Source organism: Callithrix jacchus, chromosome X, assembly GCF_049354715.1.
Source record: "Callithrix jacchus isolate 240 chromosome X, calJac240_pri, whole genome shotgun sequence".
Lineage (NCBI taxonomy): Eukaryota > Metazoa > Chordata > Mammalia > Primates > Cebidae > Callithrix > Callithrix jacchus.
The window spans coordinates 119,788,454-119,809,098 of NC_133524.1; the positions used below are offsets into that span (position 1 = coordinate 119,788,454).

The 20,645-nt window shown below is 35.2% G+C and overlaps 1 protein-coding gene across 25 annotated transcripts in view; it reads left to right on the forward strand.

The window, feature by feature from the left end:
- The window catches only part of STAG2 (STAG2 cohesin complex component), a 145,049-nt gene that overhangs the window by 75,154 nt on the left and 49,250 nt on the right, over positions 1–20,645 (forward strand). For all 25 annotated transcript variants that reach the window (XM_035288956.3, XM_078362338.1, XM_078362340.1 and 22 more), the window contains 8 exons: positions 4,869–4,965; positions 9,711–9,787; positions 12,638–12,842; positions 14,765–14,916; positions 16,702–16,775; positions 17,886–18,009; positions 18,829–18,927; positions 19,025–19,104. In XM_035288956.3, coding sequence (XP_035144847.1) covers positions 4,869–4,965; positions 9,711–9,787; positions 12,638–12,842; positions 14,765–14,916; positions 16,702–16,775; positions 17,886–18,009; positions 18,829–18,927; positions 19,025–19,104 — 908 coding nt within the window. The remainder of the gene's footprint in view (positions 1–4,868; positions 4,966–9,710; positions 9,788–12,637; positions 12,843–14,764; positions 14,917–16,701; positions 16,776–17,885; positions 18,010–18,828; positions 18,928–19,024; positions 19,105–20,645) is intronic.

The window sequence follows — 20,645 nt, forward strand, 5'->3', positions numbered from 1 at the left end:
TAATTAGTGATGGGTACACATGAATGGTTTTCTGAGAACTAGCCATTCAGGCTTTTTGTTAATAAAAATTGAAACAAAACCTTGTTTAGAAATATACAATTAGCTTAATATGTGTGGTTTTGTAAATAAAATGTATCAATGAGACTAACAAAGAACAGTTTTACATGTAAAATGTGCAAATACCTGTTAATTGTTTGAGCTTTCACCAATTTTACAAAACAAAGAACTTAAAAGGTGCCAGATTTATTCATACCATTCTAATGTACCTTTGTTTATCCATTTATTAATGTTTGCTTGTATATTACTGTGATTAGAGAATGGATTCTTTTTCTTGTTTAATGTTTTAAATTACTGTTTTGAGTATGTTTGGCTTTTCAAAAATAAATAATGTCTTATTATTATTGTGCTATGGTTTATTTCGTTATTCTTCAATTTTAAAAATTACTTTTCTCTCTCTAGTTCTCCTTTTGGGTTATTTTTATCAAGAGGATAAATTATTTCAGTTATATTATATTGCATTTAATTACTTTCCCTCTTATTTTTATATTATACATTTTCTCTGTAATATTTCGTTCTATGTAGTTAAATGCACTAATCTTTCTTCAGCTGTCTTTTTAACATCAGTGTCTTAGTCCATTTGGGTTGCTATAAAAAACCAACATAGGCCAGGCATGGTGGCTCATGCCTGTAATCCCAGCACTTTGGGAGGCCAAGGAGGGTGGATCACCTGAGGTCAGGAGTTCGTGACCAGCTTGGCCAACATGGTGAGACCCCGTCTCTACTGAAAATACAAAAATTAGCCAGCCGTGGTGGTGGGTACCTGTAATCTCAGCTACTCGGGAGGCTTAGGCAGGAGAATCGCTTGAACCCAGGAGGTAGAGGTTGCAGTGAGCTGGGATTGTGCCACTGCACTCCAGTTTGGGCAATAAGAGTGAAACCCTGCCAACAACAAACAAACAAAACACACACACACACACAAATGGATATAAACTAGGAAGCTTATAAAAAACAAACTTATTTCTCACAACTCTGAAGACTGGGAAGTTCAATGTTAGGTGCCTGCAGATTCATTATCTGGTGAGGGCCTGTTTTCTTGTTCACAGATGGCAACTTCTCACTGTGTTCTCATATAGTGGAAGGAACAAGGCTTTCAGGGGCCTCATGATTTAATTGCCTTCTACAGGCTTCACTTCTTAATACCATAACATTGGTGACTACATTTCAACATATAGTTTGAACATACAACCATTCAGACCACAGCTGTGAGAAATCCTGACTCATGGCCACAGCTAATTAGGCTATTCCATTTTTGTCTAAAAATGAATATTTTCCTTAATTTTTGTGTTGTTTATGGTTTGTCATATTAAGATTGTACCTCTTATATGTGCCATTTGGGTTTTTTTTTTCTTTTTTAAGGTAGGGTTTCACTATGTTACCCAGGCTGGACTTGAACTCCTGGGCTCCAGCAATCCTCATGTCTCAGCCTCCCCAGTAAGTGGGACTACAGACACATGCCATTGTGCCCAGCTTGTTTTTTTGTTTTGAAATGTGTTTCCCTGTTAAGAGAGAATGTCTACAGTATCTCTTCATTGATTTTTCTGGAATCTCTTCCCCAATTCCATTTTGCTATGTGTGTTCCCACTTGTGTTACCCTTTTGAGACAAAATTTGATGGAGGAAGTCTTCTACTTAGAAACTTCCAATGGTTTTTTCTTACCTAAAATTACTAGCCCAGATTTCCTTATGCCATATTTTCTGTCCTCCAGTCACAGTGTATACTCTGTCCCTAGGCTTTTCTTTTTGTTTTTATTGTTGTTTGGAATAGTTTTATTTTACTCCCCCTTTGCATATCAAATAGAATTGAGTGAATTAAATGTCACTCTTCTAAAGAGCATTCTCAGACACTGTCTACTACTTTTCCTTTCCAATGTGTTTTTTACCCTTTTCATTATATAGCACTTATACTGTGCCTCACTTTGATTCTAGATGGCTAATTCTTTGATCAAGGATCATGTATTATTTATTATTTTTGCATTGCCAGGATACACTTATCTCGGTTATTATTATTTGAGACGAGGTCTAACTCTGTCACCCAGGCTGGAGTGCAGTGGCGTGATCTTGGTTAACTGCATCCTCCACCTCCTGGGTTCAAGCGATTCTCATGCCTCAGCCTCCTGAGTAGGTGGGATTACAGGCACACAACGCCACCATGCCCAGCTAATTTTTTTAGTACTTTTAGGTAGAGACAGAGTTTCATCATGTTGACCAGGCTGGCTATCTTAGTAATTATAAGTGAGAGTCAATAAATACAAGACTAGCTTTTTGTTTAAAAATAGTTGCCTGTTTAAGAATGGAGAAAGTATGTATATGCTCCCTAATTTTCTTACATAGCAGATGTTGAATTTTGCTACATAAGTTCTCAGCATACTGTTTGATTAAAAATTTTAAGCATATTTCAGTAGCTCACGTTTTTATTACTTACTTTTTTTTTTGCTTATTTTCCTAGTGTAAACTCTACTTGATCTTCATGAATTACTTTTTAATGTGATGTAGTATTCTCTTTATAAGAGTTCTTTGAATATTTTGTATCTTTATTGATGAGGGTAGCCATTGTTCCAGTTATCTGTTGATGCATAACAAACCGCCCCAAACTTAGTGATGCAAAACAACAATCATTTTATCATGCCTAATGATTATTTGGGTCTGGAATTGAGACAGAACTAAGTGGAGATGATTTGTCTCAGCTTTATGATGGCTAGGGCCTTAGCTGGGATCACTTGAGTGCCTGGCACTAACACAATAAGGGACTATAATCATTTGGAAGCTTCTTTACTCATGTTTAATTACTAGTCTGTAGTGATACGAAGGCTGGGCTTAGCCAGAACTGTTAGCTGAGTACCAGCAAATGGCCTATGTGGCTAGGGCCTCTTACAGTATGACTTTTGGGTTGGAGAGAATGTCCTGAGATAGTGTTCAGTTTGCTAGTGCTCCAAGAGACCGGTGCAGTTTCTGCCTGGCATTCTGTGACCTAATTTTGGAAGCATCACTGCGTTTTATTCTAGAGAAGATGACATAGACCCTGCCTCTTAATGGGGAGCAATGTCCAAGAATTTGGGGCCATGTTTGAAAACTGTCACCATCCCTATGATATATTCTTTTGCTGTTTATTGCCTATATCATATTTGGGGAAAAATATTGAGCACATTTCTTTTGTAAATTATGTTGGTTAATGTATATTAGCTGTTGTAAATACAAAAAAATAGAAATTAAGTAAGTTTTAGAATAATTCTAGTCATTCTGAACCAGGTATTTCTTTTTGTTTTTTTATACTAGCTCGTTAGTAGTAGATCCAAATGAACCAGGTATTTCTTAGATATCTATCTTTCTTTTTATTTATTTTCTTTCTTTTTTTATTTTTTAAGTGATGGGGTTTCACCATGTTGGTCAGGCTGGTTTTGAACTCCTAACCTTGTGATCTGTCCACCTCGGCCTCCCAAAGTGCTGGGATTACAGGCATGAGCCACCGTGCCCAGCCTTTTCTTAGATATTTCCTTGACTTATCTTTATTGTGTAATCATAGTATCTTTTTTGTATATTAAATTCTACATTTTTTAGTAATTATTTGTACCTGGATTTCCTATTTATTGGTGTATAGCTTAGAAACATTTCCCTCTCCCAAACTTTTGTTTTTTACACTAGCTCTTATGATCTTGATTTTATTTATTTGCTCTATTTAAAAAAAAAATTTTTTTTTGAGACAAGAGTCTTGCTCTGTCACCCAGGCTGGAGTGCAGTGGTGTGACCTCAGCTCACTGCAACCTTCATCTCCTGGGTTCAAGTGATTCTCCTGCCTCAGCCTCCTGAATAGCTGGGATTACAGGCATGCACCACCACACTCAGCTAATTTTTGTATTTTTAGTAGAGATAGAGTTTCACCATGTTGGCCTCTCGAACTTCCTGACCTCAGGTGCTGGGATTCCAGGCATCAGAGCCACGGCCCCTGGCCTGAAAATTGTTTTTTTTAAAAATCAGTTTTGTGGTTGCCTCTCTCACCTCCAAAGGAATAAAGTCCTCCTTTTATTTTTTAGTTCTAGCCTATTTTCTTTTTTAAGAAATAACCATATTGAGATATATTGACCATACTATAAAATTTACTCTTTAAAATACAAATTCAGAGTTGCACAGCCACCATTACAATATAGTTTTAGAATATATTACTTATTATTATTATTATTTTTTTTTGAGATGGAATCTCTCACTCTGTTGCCCAGGCTGGAGTACAGTGGCATGATCTTGGCTCACTGCAACCTCCACTTCCTGGATTTGAGCAGTTCTCCTGCCTTAGCCTCCTGAGTAGTTGGGATTATAGGCATGCACCACCACCCTGGCTAATTTTTGTATTTGTAGTAGAGACAAGGTTTTCCCATGTCGGCCAGGCTGGTCTTAAACTCCTGACTTCAAGTGATCCACTCACCTCTGCCTCCTAAAGTGCTGGGATTATAGACATGAGCCAGCAGACCTGCCCGGTATTGTCTTAATTATTTGAAATCCTCCCCTTCCTTTAATGTCACTAAGAAATAATAAGTAATTACACTTGATGGAATTGAGTTCCATAGTTAGTTTCCACATTCTTTTCAATGCTAAATAAATAGAAGATTGATATGTCATTTTATGTTATCAGACAATTGTTTTACTGAATTTGATTATTTTATTGTTAAAATTGAACTTTAAATTTCAATATATAAGTATTTATATTAATTTAAAGTATTGCGATACTATATAACCTTGAATTTATGACTATCCGACTTAATTTGACTTTGAGAAAATTGGAAGAAGCTAATGATTTTATTTTTTTTTCCTCTGCTGTAGTCGGTGGTAGATGATTGGATAGAATCATACAAGCATGACCGAGATATAGCACTTCTTGACCTTATCAACTTTTTTATTCAGTGTTCAGGCTGTAAAGGTAAGATACATTTATTTTTAAATCAGTGGCTCTCAAATAATCACATCGTTGTTCCACCTAAAGAGATGCTATTAGCACTTTACATGGAAAATAATGCTAAGGCATTATTTGCATCATATCCATACAAAATTTGTAAGGAAAAAAAGAGCAAAGGACAAAATAAGAGAGAAAATCTGTTGATAAAGTTATATTCATATGTGAAAGTTATCTAAAAACAGCAATTTATAAAGGTTATGTTACTTTTATTAGATATATTTCCCACTTTCAGCATCTGGTTTTAGGAGCAAAGAAATGGATTAAGAAGGGAGGAGGAAGATAATAAAGAGGTATAGATTCAAATGACAGGGAATTATACAGTGTAGGGAGTTAAAAAGTGCCATGAATAACAGTAAGTAAGTAAGCAAGCGAGCAAGTACCTTATTTAACTTATGTTAAGTAGGTTAAATAAGGTATTAATGAAATTGCCGTGTCTCCTAAAAGGTAAAGAAATTTCGCTATGTGTAGTGATGTCTTCTTTAAAGTGTTTTTACTTTATTTTAAAAATATTTTGAATAAGGAATGATGACAGTACAAATTGCAAAAATTTCTTCCCTAAGAAATATTAGGGCAGACATTTGGCAGGGGGACAAAATGATGTAAAGTGGGGAGTCATATATCCTCATATGGATCAGCAAATGAGTCAGTCAAGATTATGGGCAGGTTCTGATGTATCTGGTATCTCTCAATACTTAGCTCATCCTTGAAATTCCATATGATAGCCAGGCAAATAAATTTAATGGGGATTTCTGGGGGTATTTTTTTAAAAATGAAAATGGCACTCAAAACATGAGCATTAGAAATCGGGAGAGAAGGTTACTTAAAAATAGATGTAAAACGTTAAGATGGTAAAGAATGATTTATTTAAACAGATGCAGAAAATGAATTGTAAGAAGCAGTTTAATTCTGCAGTATTCCTTTAAAGATACTGTAATATCTTTGAAAAACAAGTAACATTGGCATTTTGAGTTTGATCATAACATTCAGTGTAGTATGTGTATTAAATGTTACCTATCTGTGAGGCATGAAAGATAAATATATTAAATTCTTGAGCCTAGGGTCTTTATAATGTCACTAAGGTGCTGAGAAATGTATAATATTGTTTTAATCATAGAGTATAGAGAGCTGTCTAGTTTGCTTCATTTGCCTAAAACAAAAGTAGCTTTAATTCAGTATTAGAAAATTCTATTGACTTCTGCTCAGAGATGTTGTCATGATGTTACTATGGTATTCTTAAGGTTCTGAACTAGATTGACTGTTTGAAGAAGAGCTATATTAAAATTATTTTTGCCGATATCCAGTCATTTTTTTTCTGGGATAGGATGGGTACAAGGACCTGCTTGTTGTGTTATATAATCAAGGTCTATGTCCTTTCTCATTAGACTCTTTGCAAATGGAAAGTTGAGTGTAGATGACTGAACAGGTGCCAGAAATACTGTGATGAGTTGAAATTTTAAATCTTAAGTTCCCCCTTTTATTTTATTTTATTATTATTATTTTTTGAGATAGAATCTTGTTCTGTCACCCAGGCTGGAGTGCAGTATCATGATCACAGCTCACTGCAGCCTTTACCTCCGGGGCTCAGGTGATCCTCCCAACCTCAGCCTCCTGGGTAGTTGGGACTACAGGTGCATGACAACATGCCTAGCTGATTTTTTGTTTTTGCTTTTATTTTTTGTGGACTTGGTGTTTTGCCATGTTGCCCCAGCCTCAAGTGATCCTCTTACCTCATCCTCCGAAGTATCTGGGGCTACAGGCATGTACGACCATGCCCAGCTAATTTTTATTTTTTGTTGAGACAGATCTGGCTATGTTGCCCAGGCTGATCTTCAATCTCCTAGCCTCAGGCAGTCATACTACCTTGGCCTCCAAAGTGCTGGGATTACAGGCATGAGCCACCTTACTGGCATGAGATTTTTGTTTTTTTTTGTAGAGACAGGTCTCTCTCTGTTGCCCAGGCTGGTCTCAATCTCCTAGCCTCAAGCAATTGTCCCTCCTTGGCCTCCCAAAGTGTTAGGATTACAGGTGTGAGCCACCACTCCCACCTGAGTTTCTTAATGAGGCTTCTGAGTTGTAGTTGTTTTTAAAACAAGGCCATAGAACATGTTCCCTTTGTCAAATTCATTCCTTTTTTGGCATCAATTTGTTTACAAATCAGGAGCTTGCTAACTCAACATTTGGATCTTGTCACAAGTGAGTTTTTCAAGATTTCTAAAAACTTAAGGTGTTAAAAACAAATTAGAAGGTAGATTTGAATTTACTATATAATCAAAGATAAAGCCATTAATTATTTATACACAAAATTATTTTGATAGAATTCTTTTATGCCTTGTAATTTAATATTTTCTGCAGACTCAGGGTTGTTATAGGCATCACTTATTTTTCTATAATACAGTGGTGGCTTCTGTAGCTGTTGAAGCATGGGGAGATTTTTGGCCCTATACTCTTCCTGACCGCTCTGTTGGTGATTCTGTGGTCAATGTTTTCTTCTTTTTTTCCTAGTTAGCTGTCACTTTTATTTTTGTCTTTTTTTTCTTTTCAAATAGAGACAGTCTGGATTTGTCACTTTTAGATTAACCAGATTTTATCAGTCTTGCTAAAAATGTTCCTCACATTTTTAAGGCAGCAGGCTCTGGCCTTATGTCCTAATTGTGGCTTCACACCTGCCTCAAGAGTTAAATGCAATTTGTGATAACTTCTTTCTTTTCTGCTTGTTTTTGAGTTTCTGGATGTCATGTTTTTTATGAGAAGGGTGACGAGCTTTAAAAATGAGGCAATGTTGAAAAGTATGCAGTATATTTGCCGTGATATATTTATATGTATATGTTCATTTCAGATAAACGGGCATTTAGTTTACTTTTCCCTCTCCAGCATTCCCAGGCATACAGCACCTGGGCATGTAGTATGGGAAGGTTTTGAAGAGATACACATGATTCTAGATGAAAAAAGCCTTTTCAAAAGGTTTTTGAAAGAGAGAGAGAGTGTGTGTGTATGTGTGTGTTTTGGAGACAGTCTCACTCTGTCACCCAGGCTGGGGTGCAATGGCACTATCTCGGCTCACTGCAACCTCCGCTTCCCAGATTCAAGCAATTCTACTGCCTCAGCCTCCTGAGTAGCTGGGATTACAGGCATGCACCACCATGCCCAGCTAATTTATGTATTTTTAGTACAGACGGGGTTTCACCATATTGGCCAGTCTTGTCTTAAACTCCAGACCTTAAGTGACCTGCCCACTTTGGCCTTCCAAAGTGCTAGGATTGCAGGCATGAATGACCATGCATGGCTGAGAGTGTGTTTCTTTAGCTAGAGAAATGGTGCTTTCTTCTGAATTCGTCAACTTTTTAAAACAATCATTTTTTTTTTAATGTTGTGGTAAGTAAGGGCTTTCCTAGGGCCCTTACTGAATACTAGAAATTGATCTCACCCAGGTATGAGGGAGGTAGCATGATTTAGGTGAATAGTCTCAGACAAATTATTTAATTGCTTAGCCTAAGCCTTAATTTCCTCATCTGTGGAGATGGGATTATAGTTTTACACCTATGTATATACACAGATGTGCACACACACACATACACACAGATGGATGCATATACGAAATATAGCTCTGGTCATTTGAAAAAAATCTATATTAATTATATGTAGTTCTTATTTGTGAATCTCATCTTCCTGTACCAAGACATTCTTCTTTTAGATATTACTATATTTATGGTATTCCTAGTGATAAGACTGGTAAGCAAAAATAATTCAACAATAAAAATAGGATTTTGAAAATCTAGAATTTACATTGATTACCCCTGCCCCATCTCTCTCTTTCTCAGTCTAATGCTCCATCAGTGAAACTTCATGTATATTTTCTTACTGTATACTAGAAATTTCCTTTCTGATGTTTGGTCTCCACCTGACTAATGTTTTACTACTTCTAATATGCAGCACCCTTTCTTTTTTCCTCTCCCATCCTCCTGTAAGATTCTAAAGGTCCTTGTCAAATTGTTTTTCTTTGACATAGTTCTTGATTTTCTAACTTACAGCATGTATGGTTTTTCTGGTGGATATAGAGTGGAGGTGGAGTCAGAAATACAGCATTTCTTTGACATTTCCACACATCAGAGCATTGATTATAAGTAACCCTTTGACAGTTTACTTCTTTTTCTTTTTGGTATTCATTATTTGTAACTTTTAACTAGATTACAGGCTTCTAGGCAGGCAGGAACTACAATTTACTACTTAGCCCTTTTAGAGGATAAGATGTTAGTTACCTTACATGCAATAGTGTTTAATAAAGAAGCCTGACTAAAGTGAACTCTAGCTATTACTCCTTTCCTTATCTTCAGCTTCATCCTCAAGGTTTTAAGTCTTATACTAGATGCTGTCTCACTCTTAATAACATATAGTTTATGTTAAAAAGATGCCAGTATAAATATTATAGCATGAGTAAAGTAAGTCATGTAGAAATGGCCAAAAGTAATTGTGTTAGGAAAAAAGATATTTGTCAGAAGCGTGGGGCTGTTTTCTTGTGCATATTGAGAATAGATAGCATTTGTGCTTTATTTACAGATTTGAGAATCATGGTAAAGATCATTAGATGATGGTTGGAGAAGTATGCCTTTTATTGTGTGACCATAAACTTCTTAGTGTTAGAGACTGACTTAGAAGTTTTCTTTATTCTTTTATCACACCATATATTAACTTCTGACATTTGCAAATTTCAGGAGTTGTCACAGCAGAGATGTTCAGACATATGCAGAACTCTGAGATAATTCGCAAAATGACCGAAGAATTTGATGAGGTAACTTACTACCTTAAGTGTTTTGATAACTTAGGAATGTTGATCTTGACTTATTTTTAAAAGTATTATTAAATTGTAAGCATTAAGTTGGGCACTGTGTCTCATGCCTTGTAATCCCAGCACTTTGGGAGGCTGAAGCAGGTGGATCACCTTAGATCAGGAGTTCGAGACCAGCCTGACCAATATGGTGAAACCCTGTCTCTACTAAAAATACAAAAAAATTAGCTGAGCATTGTGCCCTGCACCTGTAGTCCCAGCTGCTAGGGAGGCTGAGACAGGAGAATTGCTTGAACTCGGGAGGCAGAGGTTGCAGTGAGCTGAGATCACGCCACTACACTCCAGCCTGGGCAGCAGAGTGAGACTCTGTCCAAAAAGAAAAAAAAAAAATTGTAAGCATGAGTGTTGAAGATAAAAGCTTTGGCATTAGATTTAATCAAATAATGCTTGTGTGCAACCTTTGGCAAGTTGTTGTCTTAGTATCAGGTTTCTTTTTTTTTTTTCTTCTTCCTGAGACAGAGTCTCGCTCTGTCGCCCAGGCTGGAGCACAGAGGCAGGTTCTCTGCTCACTGCATCCTCTGCCTCCCGGGTTCAAGAGGTTCTGTCTCAGCCTCCCAAGTAGCTGGGATTATAGACGTCTGCCACCATGGCTGAATAATTTTTGTACTTTTAGTAGAGATGGGGTGGGGGTGGGGGTGGGGGTGGGGGTGTGGGTTCACCATGTTGGCCAGGCTGCTCTTGAACTCCTGACTTAAAGTGATCCACACACCTTGACCTCCCAAAGGGCTGGGATTATTGGCAGCCACCACTGCATTCAGCCAGTTTCAGTTCCATTATCTGTAAAATGGGCCTAATAGTACTTTATTCATAAGGCTGTTACAAAGATTGAATTGAGTAATGTTTGAAAATTGCTTAACATTTTACAGTTCCCAGAACATCACAAGAACTTAATAAATGGTAGTTATTATTGCCAGAAATGACAATTTCAAGGAAGAATATAAGAACATATTCTGGCATGTTGTAAAAGGAAGATTTTAGCAATATTTGGGGAACCTGGTAGCTAGGGCAAAGGAGTATATAGATATTTTTCTTATTTAAAAACTCTTAAGAACAACAAAGATTACATATTAGTTTAGAGTGAGTTTTCCCCCACTTACCTCCCTAGGGCTAGATTGAGTTGATTCTTTATTACAGTGAGCTCTTTGAAGTATCGTTACCAATAAATACATACATAGATTTACTATAAATTAAGTTTCTTCAGTGAAGAGATTTTGGTTTGTTTGGGTTACAGCTGTATTTCAGTGCCAGTAGTTTTGCTCCTCCAAAATTTTTCACTGTGGGTTTTCAAGCAAAAAACCTTGTCTTATTTGAGTTTTATTTGGCCTTTTTTTTTCTTGCTTAAACTGATGAGAAGGAGCTTTGAACTATTATTCTAAAAAATAGATGAGTTAAAATGGCTTTGATGATTGGTAAGTGCTATTAATCAGTCCACAAGTAGTTGAGAGGTAATTTTGAATAGTGGTATTTTTTGCTCTTTTAATATTAAATGTTTTAGTGAGAACTTTCTCACTAAAAGGAAAAAACTATTTGAGATAATTGTCCTGAAGTATGGTTTGAAAATGTCAGCAAACCAAGTTGCTAACAGCAATTAAGATGATATGTTTCAATATAGTCACTAAATTAGCTAATCAGAAAATACCAAGAAAATTTTTTTGTGGAATATCAGGAACTTATTTTCAGATGAGATACAACTGCACTTAGATGTGACATGACTTAAGATTTTAAAAAACATTATAATGACAAAAATTAATTGTTAAAAATTTACTAAACTGGTCAGGCGTGGTGGCTCACGCCTGTAATTCCAGCACTTGGGAGGCCAAGGCAGGCAGATCACCTGAGTCAGGAGTTTGAGACCACCCTGACCAACATGGTGAAATCCTGTCTCTACTAAAAACACAAAAGTAGCCCGGTGTGGTGGCACATGCCTGTAATCCTAGCTACTTGGGAGGCTGAGGCAAAAGGATCTGTTGAACCCGGGAGGTGGAGGCTGCAGTGAGCCGAGATCGTACCATTGCACTGCAGCCTGGGCAACAAGAGGAAAACTCTGTCTCAAAAAAATTTTTTGTACTAAACTGTACTGATAAAATTACCTTATATCTCTAGGATGCTCTTGTCAGAGACCTTTACTTTTAGATATTCTATATGGTATTGGTCTCTGATTTTATTTTTGTGGTCTTTGTTGTTTTTAATGATTTGTGGAGAATCTCAATTTGCCCTGAGACTAGAGAATGCCACTCTTGTTGTACAAGGGAAAACCTGAGTACCAGTCTTCCAAGGCAAAGCTAGCTACATTTCCATTTCTTTAAAAAGTTATGATTGTATTTGTTAACCGTGTGATGTATTTGAAGTGAATGAAAACTTCTAATGTTTTATTGATTTATACATCATATATCAATTTATTAGATTAGCTGAAAATATGATTTCCATCATTTTGAATCCATTTAAAAATAGAATTTTGGTTTGGTTTTGGTTTGCTTTTGCTTTATATCTGTGCTTACCACCAGGATGTTTTGCTTTGATGAGGGAGGCTTTTAAAAATTTTAACCTGAGTAATTGGTATATATTTTCATTGATTAAAGTAAATTCAGAATATATATTTTGATCTTAAAAGAGCAGAGTGTTCAGAGGTACCCCTACCTTTATATATTATTCTCTTGCCTACTTTGAGGATTAATTGGAGAAGAAAGGTGAGATAAGATATCTTTTCATGCTTTTGCCCAGGGTATTTAAAAAGCAAGCAATATGTTAAGTCATGCATTCTAAATGAAATTCCTGTTTTAAATTTTGTTTTAGGATAGTGGAGATTATCCACTTACCATGGCTGGTCCTCAGTGGAAGAAGTTCAAATCCAGTTTTTGTGAATTCATTGGTGTGTTAGTACGGCAATGTCAATATAGTATCATATATGATGAGTATATGATGGATACAGTCATTTCACTTCTTACAGGATTGTCTGACTCACAAGTCAGAGCATTTCGACATACAAGCACCCTGGCAGGTGAGTATTTAGAAATATTTTTTACAAATTGTCTTAGGCTTGAAATGAAAAAGATTCCCATTAAAAGAGAAAGGAAATAAGAGTGATACAAATTAATTTTGTTTATAATTAATTAAACAAACCACTAAGAGGACACTCTCCGTATCCTTCCTGTGAATTATTGGAAATGGGATGGTAATTTCAGTTTCAATTTTGTGAAGGCATACTATAAGGTATACTATAGCTACTATTTGGTGATTTTCTTGTACACTATGCATTCTGTGCCACAGCAAGGGAAAATTGGACTATAGGTATGCATCGGATTCTTGAAAAATACTATGCCACAAGAAGGGGAAATTGGATCATAGGTATGTATTGGGTTCTTGAAGGATATGTTACCAGGGGAGATATTGACAGCACATTTGGAGATATCATCACAGTCATTTTGCATATGTGATTCTGATGACCATATAGTTTGTCTCTGGTGTGTGTTGCTTTTCCAAGTAGGATGGCCCCTACTGGATGATGCCTGTTTTTTCAGTCACACTGCAATAAGTTGATTTTTCTTATGTTTCTGGGTAACTTTAGGTAGGGGCAAATTCTTTGATCTTTAAAGTTTACTCAAATGAGGTATATTTTTATACCTCATAAAATCTATTAGTTCTCTTTTGGCTTAAGGTAAAATTGTTGATATGCTGTTATTGATTATGTTCTTTTTGATTTTCAATGAATAAAACAGGCTTTAATTGTTATGATGGTATTCTGATTCTTAATGATATTTTGGTTTTTAATTAAAAAGACTTTATTCTCTGTGGGTTTTTTTTTTATTCTTCAAGAATATTTTTTCGAAGAATTAAGTCTGTGATTAAAGATATACTTCTACGTCCTTCATTGTTAAAGAGAAAATGCAGTTTCCCATATGTCCTGTTTTTGTTTTTAGATTTGAAGTCAGAAAATATGAATATGATCTTGCTTTATGCACTTACGGTAGCAGTGTCAAGAACTTGATGGCTAAAGTAAATTAAAACAAGGATTATGGTGCAAGATGAATAATTTTAGATCAGAGTGACAAACTGGTTTGCTGGGGATGTGAAATTAACTTAGAGCAAAAAATTGGGAAATCTTTCTTCAAGAGAGCCAATAGCTGCAAATTAAGATGTAGTTTTATTGTTGTTATATCATGCAATGCATCGAGTCTGAGAAGTAGTCTGGAGTAAGCTAAAGAAAGCAAAAAGTAATCAGATCTTTCAGTTAATAAGTTTTAAATCTCAGCTAATATGAATCTTGTATCAGGAGTAAGTGTTTAGTAACAGAAGGTAGAGATCTGGAGAAAGTTTTATGAAAAAGCACTTTAATTGACATTTTACTCTTTGTACTTTTGACTTTTCATCATTTTATCAGTCTTTATGATATGTTATAGAGTAAAATGAAAGGAAAGCAAATATTGATAAAATGCCTCAGCTTTTTATGTTATTTGATATAAAGCCATCAAGTTCCTTTTAATTAGTGAGATAACTAAATAACTTCTTTATGAACAAAAATTTACTTTAGAAGGCGAATCATGATCTGTGAAAAAGATTATTTTATGGGACATATTATAGAATGATGGGATTTAAGTATAGTCTGGAGTTCGATTGCCTTGGTTTGAATTCTGGTTTGACTGCTTACATGAACTGAGGCAAATTTGTAAATTTCCCTGAGCTTCAATTTTGCTGTGAATGAAATGGATATAATACCTTTGAGAGGGCCATTGTGAGGATTAGGAGATAATTCCTGAAAAGTTATTTTATGTTATTTTATTGTTGTTATTTGTAGCACCTGTGTCTTTCTTTTGTTAGAAGCATATTAGACTATTTCTACTTAATTTTTCTATTTGATCTTAAATCGTAAATTTTTATATCTGCTAGGTTAATTTCACCATATTTTTACTCTTTAAAAAATAGCTATGAAGTTGATGACAGCTTTGGTGAATGTGGCACTAAATCTTAGCATTAATATGGATAATACACAAAGACAATATGAAGCAGAGCGGAATAAAATGATTGGAAAACGAGCCAATGAGAGGCTAGAACTCCTACTACAAAAGCGGAAAGAGGTAAACTTTTATATTGAATATTTAGGCTCTTGTGTAACTAACTTGGTCACCATTAATTAGGATATAACTTTGCTAGTGCCTCAGATAATTGTTTTTGAAATATTTAAAAGTAAATAACATTTCAAATTATTTGCCCAACAAAATTCTGAAGAATGTCCATGCCAGCAATACTGTTTTCTTATTTTCAGTCTGCATGGTGGACTAGTATTAAGAGTAAAGGGCTTGGCCGGGCGCGGTGGCTCACACCTATAATCCCAGCACTTTGGGAGGCCAAGGCGGGCGGATCACAAGGTCAAGAGATTGAGACCATCCTGGTCAACAAGGTGAAACACCGTCTCTACTAAAAATACAAAAATTAGCTGGGCATGGTGGCGCGTGCCGGTAGTCCCAGCTACTCACGAGGCTGAGGCAGGAGAATTGCTTGAACCCAGGAGGCGGAGGTTGCGGTGAGCCGAGATCGTGCCATTGCACTCCAGCCTGGGTAACAAGAGCGAAACTCCGTCTCTAAACAAAAAACAAAAAAAAGAGTAAAGGGCTTTAAGTAAAGAGAAGGGGTTAGTCTGAGAAGTTATCTTAAGCTTTAGCGTTATTCATCTCTACTGTGAAAAACCTTTTGTCAGGATGAAAAGAGTTTCACAATTATGTGAAATCACTTTGAAAAATAACATAAGCTGTTTATTAGCATCTAAATTAGTGGTTTTTTTTTAATACCATAGAAGGCATTTGCTTAACACTGGTGACTGACCACCAAATTCAATTTTGAATGAGCCTTATGCTAAATAACAGCAAAGAAAATCTTTTGATGCTGTGACTGTAATTTAAATTCTTTTTTCATTGGTGATAAAATATTTTGCTGTTTCATAATGGAGATGTTTGTTTTCATGTCAAATAGGCAAAGTCTGAGGTTTCAAAAATATTGGTAATACAGTTGAATTCAGTAGTTGTCACAGTCATCCATGAATTTTTGACCTGATCTTGAATTTATTGGGGAGAGGGGATTGGTAGCTGTAATTTTAAGTTGGTTGTTATCAAAATAGTTAATAACTTGAAAAAATACCCAGACTCAAGAAAACTTAGAAAAATCCTGCTCTTTTCTCCTGTCTAAATTCCTAATCTTTTTCATATAATTTAAAATATTGATACTTTTCCCTCTTAATTTATGTATATGCTGTATAATAAATGATATGTAATAAACTACATTACAGATTTCTTTACAGAGGTTTTTTAATTTTTTTAAGACAGAGTCTCACTCTGTCGCCCAGGCTGGAGTGCAGTGGCGCTATCTCAGCTCACTGCAACCTCCACCTCTCAGGTTGAACCTTGTACCTCACCCTCCCGAGTAGCTGGCATTATAGGCTTGTGCCGCCACACCTGGCTAATTTTTGTATTTTTAGTAAAGACGGGGTTTTACCATGTTGGCCATGCTGGTCTTGAACTCTTAACCTCAAGTGATCTGTCTGTCTCGGCCTCCCAAAGAGCTGAGATTATAGGCATGAGCCACTGTGCCTGGCCTTCTTTACAATTCTTTTATAGATATTTATGAGCATTAGAAAAAAATATTAATAGCTAAATATTAAAATCCAAGTCACATATTTCAGGTATCAAGGAATTTTATCTACCTGATAAAGTAACTGTTAATTTTTCTATATGGTTACTGTTGTCTGGTAGAATTCAAAATTCACCAGAATACTGGAGAATTCTGCTTTTTTCATACTTGTAACAACTTTAAGGTGTTCCATTGATTGTCTTCTTTACAATTGAAAATAAATGATCTGTTTTTTACAGCTTCAGGAAAATCAAGATGAAATAGAAAATATGATGAATGCAATATTTAAAGGAGTGTTTGTACATAGATACCGGTAAGTTGTGACAGCTTTTTCATAATAGCACAATATAATTTCTACTTAGCAAGCTTGCATATTTAGTGGTGTAGGCAGTCTAAATTAGCGGGGAGAATGTTACAGTAAAATTGTTGGACTAAACTGTGCCACTGAATTGCTCTGGGCAAGTTATTTAACTCCTGTGAATTTGGTGTTTCCCATCTGAGAAATGGGATAATGCTGTGCCTGACTTGCAGCCCATAGAAGTTACTGCTATTAGGAGTCAGGCTACACAATACTTAATTACCTTTGCATGCAGTATATTAGTAGAGCCTGCACATGCTGACTTCTGACTCTCTTCTCTTCCATTGAATATCAGTGGGACAATTTGGATAGGTTTAAGTGAGATGTTTTCTTTTGCTGTTTTGAATGAACAGAGGAAAGAAATAGTAATCTTATTACAATTTCTCCTATAACCTATTCTTAAATTTCAGTACTATCTTTATTCAGCTTCTTCCACATCTCCTCAACTTGGCAGTTATTGAATCAGGTTAATGCTTGCTTTATCATGTCCCCATGTCCATTCTTATATTTTCACTTCTATTGTCACCTTTACCTTAGTCTGTTTCCTCAGTCTCATGCGTAGAGATTATTGCAGTTTAGCTAAAATATCCTTTTATTGTGTTATTCCTCTGCCTTTAATGACTCACCAATACTTACAAGATGAATTTAAAATCATTTAGTCTAACATTCACATCCAATTGAGCTTGACCTCAGTGTAATGTGTAAATAATTCTCACCTGCAAATTATGCTGTAGCCAGACAAGTGTGCCTGCTGTCTTCTGAACACACCATGTGCAGCAGGTGTGAGCAAAGGCTGGGATATGGTATGGTATAAAAGGTGGGGTTGGGATTTTGTTTGTAGTTTTATGTAATTTTAAATATATGTTGATACTTATCCTTTGCCACCTAGACTGTAAGCTTTTGGCATTCAGGGCCATGCTTCATTTCTATTCTTTAATCCCCATTAATGCTTAAGATAGTGTCATATTCATAGTAAATCTGAAGTACTTGGCATCTCTTGAATAAACCATAAGTTTTGTGGTATATTGGCACTAATTATGCATCATTTTTCCTTCCTCCATTCAGTGATGCGATAGCTGAAATTCGAGCTATATGCATTGAAGAGATTGGCATTTGGATGAAGATGTATAGTGATGCCTTTCTTAATGATAGTTATTTAAAATATGTTGGTTGGACTATGCATGATAAGGTAAGATGGCCCTTCAGACTGCTGCTTTCTACACATTAGTGTGGCTGCCTGTAGCTCTAATTCATGAGTTATCTCCCTGTATGTATACCCGGTGACACATTTCTGTAAGCCCCCCCTTTATTCTTTTCTATCTTCTCTGTAAAAATTGAATTTCTATCACATAAAGTCCCCTAGATTTTTTTGAAACCTGGCCACTGATTTAACCATTAATGATGAATCAATTTTTTGCTGAAATATTAGAATCATGATGGTAGTGAGGCATTTCTTAGAGCACAAAGAAGAACCAGTGTTCTGTTATCTGTGAGCTATATACTTAAAAAAAAAATTCTTCAGTTTTGATCCTCTCTTTTGACAAACCTGTATCTTAGCTGGATTATACCTTACAACTTGGTTTCTGACCTTTTTAATATATTTTCATTAAACTACTATTCTCTTAGGCTACCTCTTCACTTGCCTTGAGGAAGTTAATTGTATATATTCTTTCCAAACATTACTTTCCATAGCAGAAAATGACTGTGACACATGCTCCTATTGTTTTTTCACAATAGTTTTGTTCTTAACATTTATGTTAAATATTTTGTTCTTAACATATTTTCAAAAATTACCCTTTGAACTATAGAAATAGTAACCACAGGAATTCAGTCATAAATGTATATATTGATTATTACTTTTGCTTTATCAAAGATGATAGTTTCTGAAGGATTGCTGTGGTATGAAATGTTTAAAATTTTAAAGTAGAAAATATTGTACACATCTTGAATATTGAAGTTGAAAATACATAGTTTTAATGCATTGTCTCTGTCTTTTTTTTTTTTTTAGCAAGGTGAAGTAAGACTCAAATGTCTTACTGCTCTACAAGGGCTTTATTATAACAAAGAGCTTAATTCCAAACTGGAACTTTTTACCAGTCGGTTCAAGGTTAGCATTATTTTAAGAATTTACAAATAACTTGTAATTTGCAAACACTTTTCTCTTGCTTTTCTTTTAAAAATATTTTAATTTTTTTTGTCCTTAGGATAGAATTGTGTCTATGACCCTTGACAAAGAATATGATGTTGCAGTACAAGCAATAAAATTACTCACTCTTGTTTTACAGTAAGTATATGTTTTTTTGCATATTTGCACTAATGTTTAGATATCTAAATAATACATGAGAGTATTTGGTTCAGACTCATCTAGGTCTACATTTTAGTAGCTTACATCGTGGAGTTTTACAGCTAGAAGTTGAATTTCTTTGTGTATAGTTAAGAAAATACAGGAAGAAGGAACCATAGAATATGGAAATTTTAACTGAGCTAAGAATTCATGTGTTCCCATTCTCTTGGCCAGTTTCCTTCCTATTTTTCTGTTTTTGATGCTCTTGAAATAAGCACATCAGTGTCTTAAAAAACATGCTTATTATATTTTGTTACACTTCAGAGTATGAGCATTTATAAGAATGTCTCTGTTAGACTTCTCATAGCACCTTTAAACAATCTGAGTTTAAGACCTACTATGTTAATATCTGATAGTGATGTTATGTTATTCATATTTTTCCTTTTTAAAAAATGGTAGTAAAATACAGATTATGTAAAGTTCACCATTTTAACCATTTTAAAGTGTGGTTTAGTGGCATTACCTATATTCACGTTGTTGTGCAACTGCCACCACTATCCATCTTCGGAACTTTTTCATCACTTCATTCTGGAGCTCTGTAACTATTAAATACTGATTCTCCATCGTTCCCTTCCCCCAGATCCTGGTAACCACTGTTTTATTTTCTATCTCTATGAACTTGTCTATTATAGATACTTTGTGTAAGTGGAATCATGCAATATTTGTCCTTTGCATCTGGCCTATTTCACTCGGCATAATTTCTTCAAGTTTCAGACATTGTTACAGCATGTACTCCTGTTTGTAGCTGAATAATATTTCATTGTATGTATATTCCACATTTTGTTTATACACTTTTGCATTGATGGACATTTGGACTGTTTTCACCATTAGTTATTGTCAATAATGCTGCTATGAACATAGATGTGCAAGTATTTGTTTGAGTCTCTGCTTTCAGTTCTTTTATGTATACCCATAAGTGGAATTGCTGGATCATATGGTAATTCTGTTTAATATTTTTTTGAGGAACTGCTATAATGTTTTCCACAAAAGTTGCACCATTTTACATTTTACATTCCCACCAGCAGTATACAAAATTTCCAGTTTCTGTATATCTTCACCAGCACTTGTTTTCTGCTTTTCATGATAAAAATGTATCAGGTTATATCTCTATAATACCAAGCACTTCGGTGATATGTTGAGAGACTTAAAAATCAGAGTCTTCTCGTTTGAAAATAATAAAGCATTTTATAAAAATACCTAGAAATAAACAAGAAATCCACCAGATATACATGAAGAAGTGTTAATAAAATGTAACTAAGGGACATAAAAGAAGGCTTGAATTTGAAAAGCTCACCTAGGAAAACTCACTATTTAAAGGCTTGTAATCTTCCTATTCTGTATGTTTATGACAATGTAAATAACAATGGCAAAGTATCAATTTTTTTAGCCATAGCAAGCAAATTCTAACATTTCATATGGAAAATTTATCATGTAAGAGTTGCCAGAAGAGTATGATACCAACTAATAATGAGGACTAGCCC